The following is a 16,574-nucleotide window of genomic DNA, read 5'->3' on the forward strand; positions in this document are numbered from 1 at the left end:
TTTGCCGCTTTGATTTTAACAGTTTTAATTTGATATTTCAATGTACAATAACAACAATAAATACTAACTAATGTCAGTATTCTGACTTATATGTACCCCTGGTGTATATGTGTACGTATTCCGTATATATGTAAGAATATAGATTTAGAGATGTCATATCTGTATATGGTCTCCATATATGTTTTAGAATATTGATAGAGATAATATATCAAATTCTCACGCTTGAAATATTTATCCAGGGCCGGTATGTACAGTGCTTTCTTACATACACATTGTTATATGAAATGCCAATAGGGTAACCTGTGGCTCAAAATACTGAAATTTTGCATTTGGTATTATTTTTTTGTTTAAACTACAGATTGCTTTAAGGAACTTTATATATGCTAAAATTTTAAAACTTCATCATATTTAAAGAATTAGAGTCCTTTTCTTTGTTTTGTTCCAATCAGAATAGAAGGCATTTTGTGAACAAGCCTGCTAAGTACTGTTTTGATATAGTGCAGTGCTTTCCTTGTCTTTTTTCTTTTTAAGCAGTATTATACCTTTGTGTGGATACACTAACACATTCTCAGATAATAAAACTGCAAGGGATAAAGGAAAGGAAAAGTAGTACCTTTTCAGTGGCTGGGAAGGGCATTAAAATTACATAAATAGCTATGTAGAAGAATGTTCAAATATTCTAAATATTCTGAAAAGTGGCAGTAGATGATGAAGATTTTTTACAGTTGGAGCTACAAAATATACTATCAAGTAATTTTTTTTAGAATTGAAAGAAACTAACTGCTGTTTGAATAGGCGATTACTAGTATTATCTCCAGATGGCCCAGTTACCACTCTTTTCAGGAAGCATTGTTAAAATGACAAATAGTGCCCAATCTATCTTAGTATTCTTAGTGGCCTTTAGTACTTCAGGAAATAAGCTGAGGTCTATAAAGTGAAGATAAAGAAAAATCCAACTGTTTGCATTCAGTGTATAAACAGTAGAAGGAAGTTCACCCATCCTGAAGGTTTGTTTCTTGCCAGATCAATGCCATTTTTCAGCTGGGACAATAAAGTAATGTAGATTTTTGGCAAGGTGTCAAGTTTGGTTTTTTTTTTTTTTCCATTTAGGTATGTTTAGTAATAACATTAGATTGCGTCTGAATGATCAAATACCAGCTCTTTGCAGAAAACTTAAATCTGATTACACCTGTTTTTTCTTGGCAAAGCTGCTGTTATTTCATCCAGTTTCCTTCTTCTGAAGTACAGCAGTAGGCTATATGACATCAAAGAGGGTCGATTGTCATTTTTGGCTAGCATAGCATTGCAATTTGTTTCAGTAGACTTCCTGTCTTGAAGAGGTGGTTATGCTTTAAAGTCCCAGCTGTGAGGATTCCAACTCTGGTTGGGTTTTCAGTGAATGAACAAATCAGCTGGACCCTGGTCTGTCAAATATCATACTCTCTGGAATTCCTTTATTTTTTTGTAGTAATGGAAGAAATCCCAGTTTATTGAATTAAAGAAAACCACCCCGATGTTAGATTTTCTAGAGACAGCAAAGAAATGAAATTTGTAAAGAGGATTTGAAAGACCTATAACTGATGTCTATTCCTTACACCTTTTAAAATTTTTAATTACAAAATAATTTGATACCAGGAGTTTCAGTCATGGTGTGTTGATGACAAGATTTGCTCCGATATGACCATGAATAATTGCAACTTTCTTCCTCAGGCTTCACATATTTCTACAAAGGAAAAGAGTACTGGAAATTCAATAACCAGATGCTCAGGGTGGAACCTGGCTATCCCAGATCCATCCTCAAGGATTTTATGGGTTGTGATGGACCAACAGATCGAGATAAAGACCGACACAGCCCTCAAGATGATGTTGACATTGTCATCAAACTGGACAACACAGCCAGCACTGTGAAAGCCATAGCCATCGTCATTCCCTGCATCCTGGCCTTGTGCCTCCTTGTCTTGGTTTACACTGTGTTCCAGTTCAAAAGGAAAGGAACACCCCGCCACATACTGTACTGCAAACGCTCTATGCAAGAGTGGGTGTGATGTAGGGTTTTGTTTTTTTTCTTTCCCTCCCAGGAGTTTGTGGTAACTTGAGATTCAACACAAGAGCTGTTATGCAGTTTCCTAGCTAGGAGCGGGCATCTGTCAGTCTGAAACAAAGCTGATCTTTAAAACCCAGGGGGTTGCCTGTCCTGCGCATGAGTGGCGATTTGCTCAGCTGGGAAGCTTCCATGATACACAGTATCTGCTGTTTCTTCAGTCCTTTGTCTGTCTTTGTCATTCAATTCTAGGCCTTTCCTCTGCACGCTCAATGCCCTATAAACTATCAGGATTAACTAACCAAGAGGAAAAAAAAAAAAAAAAAATCTCCAGTGTTTCTACATTTTTCCAGTAAGGCCTGTTCCCCTTTGAAAAATTTTTTGCTGAAAGTAAATTTTTTTAGAGAAACACAACAACACACAATGGAACTTTCAGGAAAGTGAGAAGACCCAAAACAGCTTTGTCTCCAAAGAGGATTGCTTTCTGTCTGCTACGGATAAAGTCCTATACTCCTACTTCCAGTTTTGTCAGGTGGGAGCCTCGGATGACACGCAGGACTTCAGACTGTTCGGACAGCCATTTTCCAACAAACAAGGGGCCAAAATATCTGCAATATAGTAACAGCCTTAATAATACATTCATTTTGTGTTTTTTACAGCTGCTCTGGGCTATGTCCTCAATGTTTTAAACTCATTTATATATATTCAAGCAGAACCTTTTTATTGGTTTGTTTGAGTTTTGGTTCGTTTTCCTGCATAATCTTTCCCAAGCTGTACCAAGCCAACTGCCCCAGGCCTTTCATAGGTCTGTCAAGAGCACTCATTCCAAAGCATGGTAAAAAGCAGTGTGTCTCTGAAGTGGATTTCAATGAACTAAAGCGACAGTCATGCTGTAGAGAAACTTGACGCTGGTATTACATTTGTAGTGTAACCCTTTGAGAACTATTGCATCCGTTTTCAGAGTCTGGTGGATGTTAATCTTGGTTGTCATTACATTATAGGATTGTGTTTGGGTAATACAGGTTTTAAAAGAAAATCATTTTTTCAAAACAGATTTCCTGTGACTGCAAGTGAGTGTTTTTAATTATTTGCATTACTGATGGAAAAGTGTTTGTAACATAAATAGAAAGCAAAATATATTTACCAGCTACTTTCTGGTTAAAGGAACCAAACCTATTTTAATAACTTCTACCACTTACCAAGAATTTTTCTGAACTGATGACAATTTTATAGCTTAGACTCTTATCTTAAGCATCTTGAACTTCTCTTTTAAACTACGTTGCATGATAATTCAATTTGCCTCTGCAGAGGTAGAGCTACAGTTTCAAAGGAGAGCTAAAATGATGACTCTGATATTGCATGAGAATCCTCTGGTGTGTTACCCCTTTGCATGTTCACCATAGTTCTCAAAGGGTTAGTCAAATTTCCGGCCTTCAGCCGAACGTGATATCACTGACAGAGCCAAGGGACCACCAAAGCATTTTGTCATTCTGTGTAATTTGTGCTAACAGCAGTATTGTCATTTTCATGTGACCTGCAGAGCAGGTTTGTATCAATATTTTTTTCCTAGAGAAAAGTCAGCAACTGACAGACCTCTTTATTGATTTTAGGAGCTGCTTCTTGCAGTGATAGGCTTTACAGTCACTGGGCTGTGAACTTATTAAAGATGGTCAGAATGATGCACCCCAAAAGTCAGACACCTGGTTTTTTATGAAAGCCAGGATTTGAGGGGAGTAGCTTTTGCAACAATGAACAGCTTGCCTTGAACTTGATTATTGACCTGTTGACTGTCATTACCAAGTTAAACATTGTCTTCTGTGAACAGCTTCACTGTCTGAATTTCCTTAAAGTGTACTGTCCTATGTCTTTGATCTTTGACCTTTAACTTGCAAACTGGCACAAACTGAAGGGAATCTGGTGTTGTGAATGAACTAAGACGAGCTTTATTTCTTAAAAGGCCAGGTATACATTACCCAAAATTTGAAGAAAACATTGAAGTGTTTTCATAGAAAAGAACTGACATAAACTAAAATATTTATGATAGATCTGTAGAAGGGTATTTTGCTATGTATACATGCACACTCTAAAAATGAACTACAGTAGCAGTTAATTTTTATTTAACTTGAATACAATTTTCAGTATAAAAATATCATTTCTACAAATAGCTAGTTATTAATGAAAAGGTTATAGGAAAGTATTAAAATACTTGAAATGGCCAGTATTGGCTTTTACATAAAATGAGACTTTTATACTACATTCAACCAATTTCTTACTGGTTTCTTAATCCACATAACTGGATCACTTTTTAGAGAGTGTAGGTATATATGCATATATATTATGGTTATTATTATTATTTTGGTAACGGATAGCTTGACTGCCTTGAATTTATATTTATATTGAGCATAGCATGAAAAATAGTATGCCTTTTTGTTCAATTACATGATTTTATATTGATTTGAGGACCTGTTTTATGAACATATGTGGCATGCTATAAAGCATTGCAAACTTATTTCTTAGAGCATAAACAGATATACATATGTACGGCTAATAAAAATGAAGATTAGAAGAAGATATAGTTTTACAACAAATATGCAATGCAGATGGCATTTTGGAGATGTTTTGTAGAGGTACTGCATACTGTAGGTTAGAAGTGCACCAGTATCACCCCATAGCATTATTTAGTAAACCCAATTCAGTTGTTGCTGAAAATATAGATTAACTGACAGTTAAGTAACATGGGATATTTACTGCACATCAGCTCATTTGGTGAATTTGGAATTCTATGCCTGTTTGTCATATATATTAAAATGTGTGTGTTTGTATACTTATAAATGCACACAAACACACACATACACATACATGCATATTTTAATCCATGGAGAGATTTTTATTGTAAACAAACTACTATAACTTATGTTCTGCTACAGACAGAACAAAATGATTCATTTTGCTGTTCCAATTTTGTCCCTTGGATAGTTGGTGGAAAATACTAACAGCACTACTTATTCTGCATTTGGTTTTCCTCTACAATAGGAAAACTTATTTTATATTATCTTTAAGTCAGAACAGCATCTCATCTGGTTTTTTATTCACTTGAAAATTTCACTTCAATTTTGAAATATCTTTCATGGCAGCTTTAACTTTTTGTGCAACTGTTTCCCTGACAGTAATGAAGTGCTGAGCATGTTGACTGTTGTTCTTTGATAAGGTAACAAAAATGTTTGTATTTGGAGAATTTAACTTTAATTATGCAGGAAGGTAAGTGTGATAAGTCTAGTGCTTGGTATATGGTACATCATATATACATGAATACATGATAAGTTGATTGTTTAATCTATTTTCTTTTACTTAAAAGTGCATATATATTATATACAGAGAGAGGGAGAAAAAATAATATTATATTGGCATGTTTATATCATGCAGAGCAAGATTGTGTCAGCATTTCTATTACTTAGTCCTATTTTCAGCAGGTTATAACACAGTCATAAAGGTTTGCTTTAAGTAAAAGATGTAGGAGCAATTGTGTTCACTGTAATTCCCAAATGCATACTGGCTAGTATCAAATTATAGAAGTTCAGAATAAATTAGTGATGTTTCCTGATCTAGTTTTGAACTCAATTCAGTCAAAGTTCTAAGACAATGGGTTTTTTTGAATAGTTGTTTTTCTACCAGGGCCTATAATTATCAAAATTAAGAAAAAACAAACTGAAAATATTTTCAGTTCTGCAAACTGGGTTCCTGCTCATGTGCCGTAACATTTTTCATAAAATTTTTAATAAACATTTCCATATTGGTATTGTCATGATCTTTACTGTGGAAAAATACAAAACTGAATATGCTTTGTGTTAATCAGTTACAGTCTATCAAGCTGACTATACAGGGTCATGTATCTTCAGAGTACTATGGTCTGTATGATGCAGGAGGCCAGAGTAGATGATGGCAGTGTTTCCTCTGGCCTTCTAATGTATAAACCTATGAAAACGTTATTGACTGTAGACAAAAATTAATTTTTATCAAAAAATACATTTTAAAAACTATGTAACTGTATATTTACTGGATAGGCTGGGATGGAGAGACTCAAATGGCTCCAAAGGAGCCCTTTCAAGTCTCCTGAATAAATGTAATACATATTTTATATCTTCCTATGAACTTCTGTTCTTTTTCTTCTTTCAAAGTGGGGCAAAGGGAGGGGATAATTAAAGAAAAAGATTTTTTTAAGGCTAATTTTGTGAATGAAAATAACAGAAGCTAATAGATTCAAGTGCAAAGGGCAGACTTATACTTTTTCTTTAGAAGTGTACTTCACCTCCCCAGTTGTTTTGTCAAGAGTCCTATGCCATTAGCAGTGTGGGTTAAGAACAGAGTGTAAGGCTTAATTTTTGAATTTTCAACTTTTTGGGGGGGTCTTTCTTCACAATCTTAATGTCAATTAAATGTAGTTTTTGCTACCAAATTATATAGAATCAAATTCTAGCTTGTTGAGTAGAAAAAAGTGTGTAGAATAGAAAGTTGGTCTGCCTATAAGCAATGGAAGTATTACAATCCTATTGTAGTTTTTTTGCATTTGAACCATCGCTAGGGCAAACCTTAAAAAAGACACATAGCAAACTGAACAGTGAATGTTCCAGGCACTGTGTTTTTTAAAAAGTAGAAATGCAAGCTACCACACCATTAGCAGCCTAAATTGGAGATAGCACAAGATGACTGGGCTGAGGGGCAAGGATATGATTGCAGGGGCTTGCTCTGTCTTGACTCCTATATCTTCTCACAACGTGATCTAAGTTTTATCACCAATTGCAGAGGTGGAGGAAGCCGTGCACTGTGGCAGTAGGAGATGTGAAGCAGCCATTACAGAAAAATAGCTCCCTGTCGCCTTTTGTTGTTGTCAAGACTGTCTTTGGACAGCTCTATTTCCAGAAGCGTAAATAGATGACTGCAGCCCTATGAGCCATAAGGAAAATCGTTATTATCAGTGGAGGGAACAAATGTCACTGGCCACTTAAGTGTTCAGCTATGCTGTATATCAAATAATACTGTGTGGGAGCTGAGGAACAGATAACCTGTTATTGAATACAATGGTATTGCCATGACTGATACACCAGCACTGTAACATTAGGTGTACTTCCTTAGCTCACACTACACAGACTGCAGACAGAGTGGTTCACATAAGATAGGACCATTTAAACATATGTCAGTTACAAAATCAGGTGTAAATGAACCATATATTCATAAAATTAATCTCTGATTTATGCATGTAAATCAATGAATTGTCTGCCACTGGTCTCATGAAAAAATGTAATGTGTGAGTCTAATCTGCCTAACCCATTCTTGTGACTTGCCATCTGAGATGTCAGAGGCTGATAGAGAAAGACATTGTCATCAGTGCCATCAATGCTGAAAATGTCTGGTAAGCATCAAAAGCATACCATCACTTGTTGCAGACTGGCTCCATTTGATGCTTGATCTAAGGTAGCCTCTAATGTTAGGCAGCATAGATTCTGTATCATGTGGCATTATTTGATGTATGTATTTAACTAGGAAAGCCCAATGATAATCAGGAGATCATATTTTGAATGATCATCAGTATGTGACCACAGCAAACATCTGTTCCCAAAATCAAAAAGTATTTCAAAGAAGCATGTAGACAGCTTTAAACACATGCATCATAAACAGGTCTTGTTTCCCAGTATGCATAAGCTTTAGCATATCATCTACAAATTATAGTCAGTTTATTAACATTTGCAGTTGCAGCTGCCCATTATGTCTTTGAGATATGACATTCTGTGAGAGGTGTACATAAAGTATGTTCGCCCTGTGGAGATAGCCTTAAGTACTGCTTTGGTCTGCCCACAGTATAGGTGAAATAAATTTTAGAGGCAGAGAAGACATAAATGAAGAAATGCTAAAGACAATTTTCTGGACTTGGATCTGCATGCAGCATAGTGCTACTTGCTGTCACAGTAAAACCACATAAAAAATAATCATTACACATGCCTGCCACTTAGGATGGCACAAAGCTTTCCAGTCACACAGCTTAGTTTCTTCTGCTTCTGTAGAATGATATTGTCCACAAATGATAGTTATAATAGCCACCACATAAACCAAAGCTTTCTGTTTAGTTAATAGTAATTTCTAACCTTTGAAATTGCATCACATCCTTTTTAGAACTACAACCTTAATCTCCTTGGCAACCTATCAGCATATCTTAATTCATAGCCTTTCACGCCCTTTTTTTTTTTTTTTTTTTTTTTTTTGCTGTTGCAGTAAAATATATACTGAACATTCTTGCCATCTGGCACTAACACGTGGAATAATCATTTTCATTCGGTGCCATGCATGTGTCCTGGATCATCCATTTGCCCATCCATCATTCTGGGAAGTGGCTTTCTGGGAAGTGGGATTAGCAACAGAAGGCTGGGGTAAAATAACTTCCTAAAGTACCTGGTTAGCCCTTAACAATATGACAATGGGATTTGAAGGGTTTTAGTGAAGTATTATATTACTTACCCACCAGCAACAGAACAGTGTAACTATGTCCATCAGTGCACGTCCAGATGAGTTCACCACTTGCAAAGAGCAGCGTGTTAAGTCAAAAAACAATGTTTCTAATCTGTATTTCTATCCTGATGTGTTGGCATAGTTTAATACTCAGTCTACACACATATTCATAGCTTACCTAAAATCATCTGCCTTGTGGAAGGTGAGAGTGCTTAGGGTCAGCAGGCAATCAGTGCTAACTCGTTTATAAGATGTGAACAAATTTTGTTTCCCTTACTATCATTTTACAACCTCAAAGAAAAGAAAGTAGGTTTTTCCATAATGTAAAATGGTTTATAATATCTTTGCCAGTGTTCACAATTCCATGATATTATATATAGCTCAGAAAGTACTATTGTACAACTGATATATCCCACTTGAAATGCACAGCCCCATATTTAGGCTTACAATGAATCTAAACAGAGATGCACATACTGTGTATGCTATGCTTGGCTATTGCCACAAAATTGCCAGTGCTCACATACTGATCATCTTCATATTTTATGGGAGCACCATGTTGAAGTCAGCTCTGAGCAGTTTGTCTGCTTGGATATGAGTTATATAAGTTATGAAATGGTACATACGATGCCATGTATTCAGAAGACATCATCAGCAACCTACAGAAGTTTTAAATGATCATGACAGCTACGATTTATTCCTGCAAGGCATAGCTGTGGCTTGTATTTACATGGTTGTGTTTTGCCTTATAATAAAGTGCTATGAACTCTGGCCATGCATCACGAGGTAGTTGAAAACTGTTAAAAAAATATTTCAGGATAACCATTGTCAATATACAGCTCACAGAAGTACCTGAGATTGTTATACCCAAGAAAACTTAATCTTGAATAGGAATCCAGAATTGCAGGAATGTGTGATGATGCAAATAACCTATTCCCAGCTCTTACTCTATGTAATACATTTGGTAAAACATTGTCAACTAAATATATGCCTAACATCCATCTTTACTGTGTTTCCAAAAACGTGCAGACATCTCTTGTCTATTCATGCACAGTACTGTCTTATTGTGTCTGGTTGAAAACTGTTTTAGAGGATAGATCAAGGATTATGACTCCCTCTTTTCATCATCCAAGATACACAGGTCATCATCTGCTATCAATATGCATTCCTTTGAAGGTGGTAGTCCTTGGATCACAATGATGACAAATACAGATTTAAAGGAACAGGCTATTGACATCTTTCTCAGAGGAAACTTAAATTAGTCATGAACTTTCTTTCCGCAGCTTCTAGGATCCACCAGAAAGCCAGCTAGGTCTTTTGGCTAAAGACTGCAGACAGACATAGAAAAAGCAGCATAAGCACATTTCCATTTTTCATTTCCAGAAGAATATAAAAAAAGGAATGAGAACATTTTGGTTTGTATTTGCAAGTGCAAAAAAAGTTTGTCAGAAGTGGAAGGAGACAAGGACCACTGACACCACTAAAATTGCATGTAACTGCTATGTAATCAACAATAAAGAGATATTATCAGGAAGTTGGTGCTAGCTTTGAAAATATTATTGGTCTCCAACAACAAGGATACCTGTTAGGCTGTAGAAAGTCCAACTAATTCTATATTTGGTGTCATAACCCACCAGAGAGCCGTCAGTCAAAAGGCTCCTCAGGATATGTACTCTAAACCTGACTATAAATACAGAGAGCGAGCACATTATTTATCTGCTGCAATCAAAAATCTTTCGAGAGAGATTTAGTCAAACTAACATCAGCCTGAATCGATGTACAAAAACTTGTCATAGTGTAATGTTCTTACGTTTGTTTTCAGAAAATAGATACAAAAAGTTACCTATCATTTGAAGAATTCCACTGGATGAAATACTGAGGGACAAAGAAGCCTTTAACTCTATTAGTCTATATTACAGCCAGGTATCTTTATCTCCATGATATCTCAGTCTTGAAGTGTTCAATATAATAGAAATACTTTTATGACCTTTGGATGGATCATCTATTGCTATTTCTTTATGTAAATTGATAAGTACGATCAAACTTCTGATTCCCCTCCACCCCCCTTTTTCACTGTGCCCTGACATGTTTCCTGACTAATTAAGGCAGTATTTAATTTTATAGGCTCTTGATAGACAAGTGAGAAATGATCCATTCATTAAACAGAGAAAAGAAGGAACTACAATTTTGTTGTCTATCTCATTTAATCACACACAACTTTCTACGATCTGTCACTAGGAAATGCAGCTTTTTGTGTCTATGATGAAGAGGTAGTATCTTCTCAAAAACTCCTGTGAACATTTGAGGAACGTGATGTATATCTTTCACTAAATCTTGTTCATTGTCCAGTCCCCCAACACTAAGCTCCAAGTTAACTCACTTCAGATTATTGAAGTCTCTGCCATCCATTGATACTGTCATCCTTCAAGTCTTTTATGAAAATGATGTGGTACAGCCAGTACTAATCATCACGGACTCCTTATTTGCATCTTGTGGCTACTTGCCTGGTCACATGTACAATGGTGTAACAGAAGAGACCTATTATTTTTGATCCCAGCCATTGCATACCATTTGCATGCATGGTTTATACCATCTGTGAGAGGTGAGCAGTCTAGAAAGCTGTATTTCAAAAATGTTTTTATTATTTCCAGTGGTTCCAGTTCTCACCTTTAACCTTTTGTCTTTCTCCTTTGCATTCTGGTGCCTATAATATGTCATGGATATTCAGACAATATTTATATGGCTGGACTCCTTCCTCTACCACAAGGCAGTTCATACACATACATCAACTACCATTACATTACTGCTGTAGCATAATATGCTAGCACTGTTGCATGGCAGAATGCTTTGCTATTATGCACTGTTTTCTGATTGATTCTAATTTCTGAGTATCATAAATAACATATTTATGAAGAGGTCTCTCTGACGTCTGCTACTGTAGTCTGGGAATCAGATTCATTGCATGGTTCAGTCACAGCTTGCAGAGAAAGATGCAGGTGTTTGACTTCTGTAGGTTTATTGTATGTGATAAGTGTTCCTATATGATCAGAAGCTGTTTGAGGGAGGTGGTGTCTGCTCCTTGCCAGTCCTGTGGTTAGTATTGTTAGCAATTAAAGCATGTACAGCTGGTTTTGTCAGTGTGTAGTCACTCAGAGTTTGGTATGGATATGTACAAGAAGGATACATTGTTTTCCATGGTTCATACACATTCTTGTTTCTCTTCCTTTCTGAATAACATGCACCTTGCTTTCTCTCTAAGTGCTGTAATCTTGTATCTACCAGAACCTGACTTCTTCCTTAGTACTGCTTGTTGGGTGTTATTTTAGCAGCTGATTCCATTTTCCATCTTGTTGCCATTCCTTCCTCCTTGTAATTCCAGCAGAAATTGTTCTGGTTCCAATATGTTAGCTAGAAGCTACTACAATTGTGACTCTTCCCACACTGTGATTTGCTTGTTTATCCTCCACCTCTGAGAAAGAGGAAATCAACTTCTCATGCAGAGACAAGGATTTTGGTGCCATTGTTGGGATATCTCTGGAAGTAGTTTTATGCATAACATGACCATAAAACTCACATGTTGTTAAACACCAACTCTTTTCAAGCTCTACTTCTTAAACCACCCAACAATTGTTCATTTAATTTACAAAGCCTAAATAAGTCAGAATATGCATGTGATGATTTCTCTGTGTGACACAAATTTCTCATTTTTATTTCCTTTTCTCCGCATAGCCCCATATGCATTTCAAGCCCATGTTTGGATCATTAGGATGTGTGTTAGTAACAAAATAACTGAAGCATTTATTTGCTTTCTGCAACTAAATGTCATTTTATTATTGATATTTTATTTTATTTTATTTTATTTTATTGTCTCACACAGCATTCTATACAGTAACCTTTTTATAACTGACATATGTTATTCTTTCAGGTAGCTTCTACTGACAAACACAAAGCTTGTTTGTGTGCAAATGCAAGGCTGACTAAATGGTGCTAAAGTGTATTATGACTGTCAGATATAATCAGGCAAAATTTTGTGGTGCTTAGACTGATTTTTTCATTGATTTTATTGATCAATGCATTGAACAGTGTTTTATTATACACAAGTGTCTTTTATTAGTAAATCAAGACCTCATAGTGCATTGTTAAACAAAATGGGTTAATTAATCTCTGTAACAGCTCACCAAGCTATTATCTCTTTAACTCCTTATAATGTTGTGTCATTAAAGGTCAAGGGGTCATGATAATAATCTCATTGCTGTAGACCATTAACATGACTGAACATTTTCAACAAAGTACTTATGTTTACAATGCTATAACCCTTTGACTGCTGCGGCAACCTTTAACCACAGAAAGTCACATGCTAGAATCATAACTATGGTTCTTGCCATGGCAATCAAAGAGTTAAGGGCTGTGCAGTGATTTGTTTTGTATTTATTAATTTATATTTATTTTTTGTTTTCATTTGAGAAGGGGGGAGTTGGGGTGGGGCAGTTCTTGTCTGCTGTAAGTGTCTTAACCAAGGGAAGGGTTAAAATGGCTTTTTATACTATTGCATCTTATGTACTTACCATTGTTTCATTGTGTTGTAATTAAAAAACCCCTGTCAATAAATAAGAGAACAGAAAAAAAGTTTCATAAAGGCATTGTGGTTTCATTGGTATATATTACTGTAAGATTTATAGCTGCTGCTCTTTAGATACTATATAACATTACAGCCAACTTTAGCCTCAGAAGAGGAATGCCTAACAGATAATGACAATTTATAGAGATATGGATATACCTGGGTATGAGCAGGGTGAAAGAAACATTAGTTAATTCTCCTAATCAAAATAGAGGAGGAAAAACTAATTTGTATGGAAAAGAGGTGGAACATGTGACAGTGGACCTACTTCTTTAATGTCTGAAGGGCCACTCATTAGAGATTGCTGTCACAGCCACTACAAAAATGATGAACAGGTGGCTCAACTTCCTCCTTTGTTGTGCGTAAGAAAAACCATGAAAAGTATAATCTAAAGAAAAGGTGAGTCTAATGATTCAGATTAGAAAATAGCTGAATAATAAAAACAAAAAAATATATAGTTTTCTTGAAATCGAATCACAATAGAAGACCACAAGACTAAGATGCAAAGGAGAGTTTTGTAAAACTTTGGCCATCCAGCTCAGCTTTGCAAAGATCTATGTTCCTCCCATGTCAACAAACATGTAATTCTTCTTAGGCTATAGCGGATTAAAAGTTTCCTACACCCATGCATATGTGTGGGTGTAGGAAACCAGGAACAAGCTCAATCTGTTTGGAGACAAAGTGAAAGTTATTATTGTTTCAGAGTCCTAGCAAGAAAGAAGGCAGTGCTTGTAAGATGATCCAAGAGCTGAGGCCAAACTCATCACATATCTAAGCTATCCAAAACCTCGCTGTTTTCCATTCTAAATCAGAGGTGCATGTGTTTTACACTTGCTAAAACCCACAAGTAGCTCATCATTAAAAAAAAGGGGAAAAAAAAAAAGGAAATTCCATTACTTAGCTGATTAAAGGAAGAAAGGAACAGAACTGATTAAAACAGGTGCTACAGAAGTCACTGATTGCAGTTCTCGCACATGAGAGAGGAAAAGGCCCCTGGCTGGTTCTTGTCTGCAGGTGACTGACAGGAAGAACACCAGTTCTGAATGGAAGGGTTTGGGGAGTGTCTTAAATATCTTAGCCTCTTAAGTTCATGGAAGTGTGTTGTTTCTGAAAGATACAAATTAACTACCAAGTTGATCCATGTCTTCTTAATACCATTCACTTCATAGGTAAAGATGCTGCTACAGGCAGAAAACTTATTAGTAAACATCTAGCAATCACAGTTAACATATGAGAAATTTGGTGCCATAACTCAATCTTTTTCAGACCTATTTTCACATAATTATGTGGCAAATAATTAGATTTTTGTTTTAATGTTTGGGCCCAAATTCAAGCTTTAGCTCCCAGGAATTATTCTTCTCCAAAAATCTTTCCAATCAAGAAACACAATCAACACTAGGTTAACCAATTAGACAAAACTGATGATGAATAATGAATATTCTTAATCACTGCTTGCCAACCACTTTTGTACTACTTGTTTGAATTATTACAAACAGTGAACAAAATCAACTAAACATCTGGACATCAATAGCTGTCAGTGGAAGTAAAACTTATCAATATATTATATATGACTTTCTTCAGTTCTAAACAGCATACAATGGCAGGGAACATGCTCATTTTCCACTCAAAAGAAGCTAAGGATGAAAAAAAAGAGTATTTTATAGATTACCTACTAAGGCAACAGGGAAAACTCTGGGTACTTAATATAAGTTGTGAGGATTGCACTTTAATGAACATTCATTCCTAAAGCCTACAATACATGTGAGCCAAACTGCCTTTTCTCCAAGTATATTGGCAAGGTACTGCTGCTGGTAGTGAAAATGAATCTGTATTGGTAAAAAGATTTTTGCTACAAGGTATGTAAAGTTTAGGTGCACATTTGAACTGTGCTTCACTAGTACAAAAAGCTAGACCCTGATCAATGCCTAACCAATGTTCACCTGAGTCACTTTCATCCCAGAAGTAGGTGTATTATGATCCTCTGCACAAACATTCAGAATGCAAAGGAGCTTTTCCAAGACTTAACAAAACCGTATTCTCTTACTTCAGTGTGTGTCACATTATAAGCAACATATAAACATTTTCAATTAAGTGCCTCTGTCCCCCATGGTTTTTTTTGTTGTTGTTTGTTTGTTTGTTTTAAATCAGGAATATTCCAGCCATAATTCAGGAGAAACAGAATGGGTAAGCTGTAAGAGTAAAGCAGCATTCAAAAAAACAATAAAAAACCCCTATTTGAAAAACCAATATTTTTTGAAGATGTTTTCATATTAGTATTTAATTTCTGGAAAGTTTCCAAGCTGAAAAAAGTATCATTGCTACCACACTGTTCAATATATTGATCTGAAGCTTGGTTTGCAACTCATTCATCCCTTCACAAGTCACTGCAAGAAACAACTCTCAAAGAGCATGCTTAATTTCCCAGATGTTTGTGTGAAATTACTGTCATTAATCACCATATTGATTATCTTTCTTCACTTTTCCAGGATTCTTCTATTTAAAATGTTCCGCTGAAGTGACATGTAGAGGCATCCTTGTTATCCGTGACTTGCTCACTTGCTGTCTAATTGCTAGATAAGAGATTCATTGTGCAGTGCTTTTGTATTGTGGTTCATAGATAATTTTTATGTTGATTTTCAGCATCAGTCAAACATTCTCACCATGACAAATGACAAGTGTGGCTGTTCTCCCCTTGTTTCTACACCTGGGAGTTGTTACTGTGTCACACTGGTCAGCTTCCCACGGCATGTCTTTGCTCATACTTTGATTAAAGTAATAGATTCAGGCTGAAAAGATCCTGAAGAGTTTTTCTACTCGTGTTGTTCTTTTGTAAGGAAATACTCTATTATCTGTGAAGGACTAGTTTTATGAGGAAGATATGGAGTATCTGAATACTGTCACAGTGTCAAATAACTTCCTTCCCAAATCTCTTCCAGGTCCTCTTTCCCTGGCAGTCCACACTGTGTGTGCATTGCAGACTTTCTTTTGGAGTACACTAGCTAGGTCTTTTAGAGATAAAACCTGTGTTTTCTTTTGGGAGGCAGTTATTCCAGGAATCACTCTGGCATACTAGATAAGATAGCATCATCCCTTCTATATGATCCCAGCAGGTATAACACTTTCAGGCATAAGGCATGTTCTGAAAATACCTCGATTCAAAAAGAAATAGAACCTCACAGTTCACCAGAAGTTCAGTTCAGTCAGAAAAACGATGAGTTTGTAAGTCTTGCTTGGGTATAATTGACAACCAGTCAGGCACTGTTTAGACTCAGAACTGTAGTAAACTCAGAGGTAAAGAAGAGTTAGACCTTCTCCAAGGTCAGCCTAGTCTATCAGAAAATCAGTTTGGGATACAGGAACTTAAATGCCCCTTAAAAGACTAGCATAGGGCGTTATTGCCAACTTGTAGCTCCTAACCAG

The 16,574-nt window shown here is 36.0% G+C and overlaps 1 protein-coding gene across 1 annotated transcript in view; it reads left to right on the plus strand.

Moving 5' to 3' along the window:
* Nucleotides 1–13,172, plus strand: part of MMP16 (matrix metallopeptidase 16) — a 188,546-nt gene extending 175,374 nt beyond the window's left edge. Inside the window, exon 11 of the mRNA XM_030012193.2 lies at nt 1,711–13,172. Within this exon, the coding sequence (XP_029868053.1) occupies nt 1,711–2,045 (335 nt within the window). The 3' untranslated portion in view covers nt 2,046–13,172. The remainder of the gene's footprint in view (nt 1–1,710) is intronic.
* Nucleotides 13,173–16,574: the final 3,402 nt, after the last annotated feature.

Source organism: Aquila chrysaetos, chromosome 4, assembly GCF_900496995.4.
Source record: "Aquila chrysaetos chrysaetos chromosome 4, bAquChr1.4, whole genome shotgun sequence".
Taxonomy (NCBI): Eukaryota; Metazoa; Chordata; class Aves; order Accipitriformes; family Accipitridae; genus Aquila; species Aquila chrysaetos.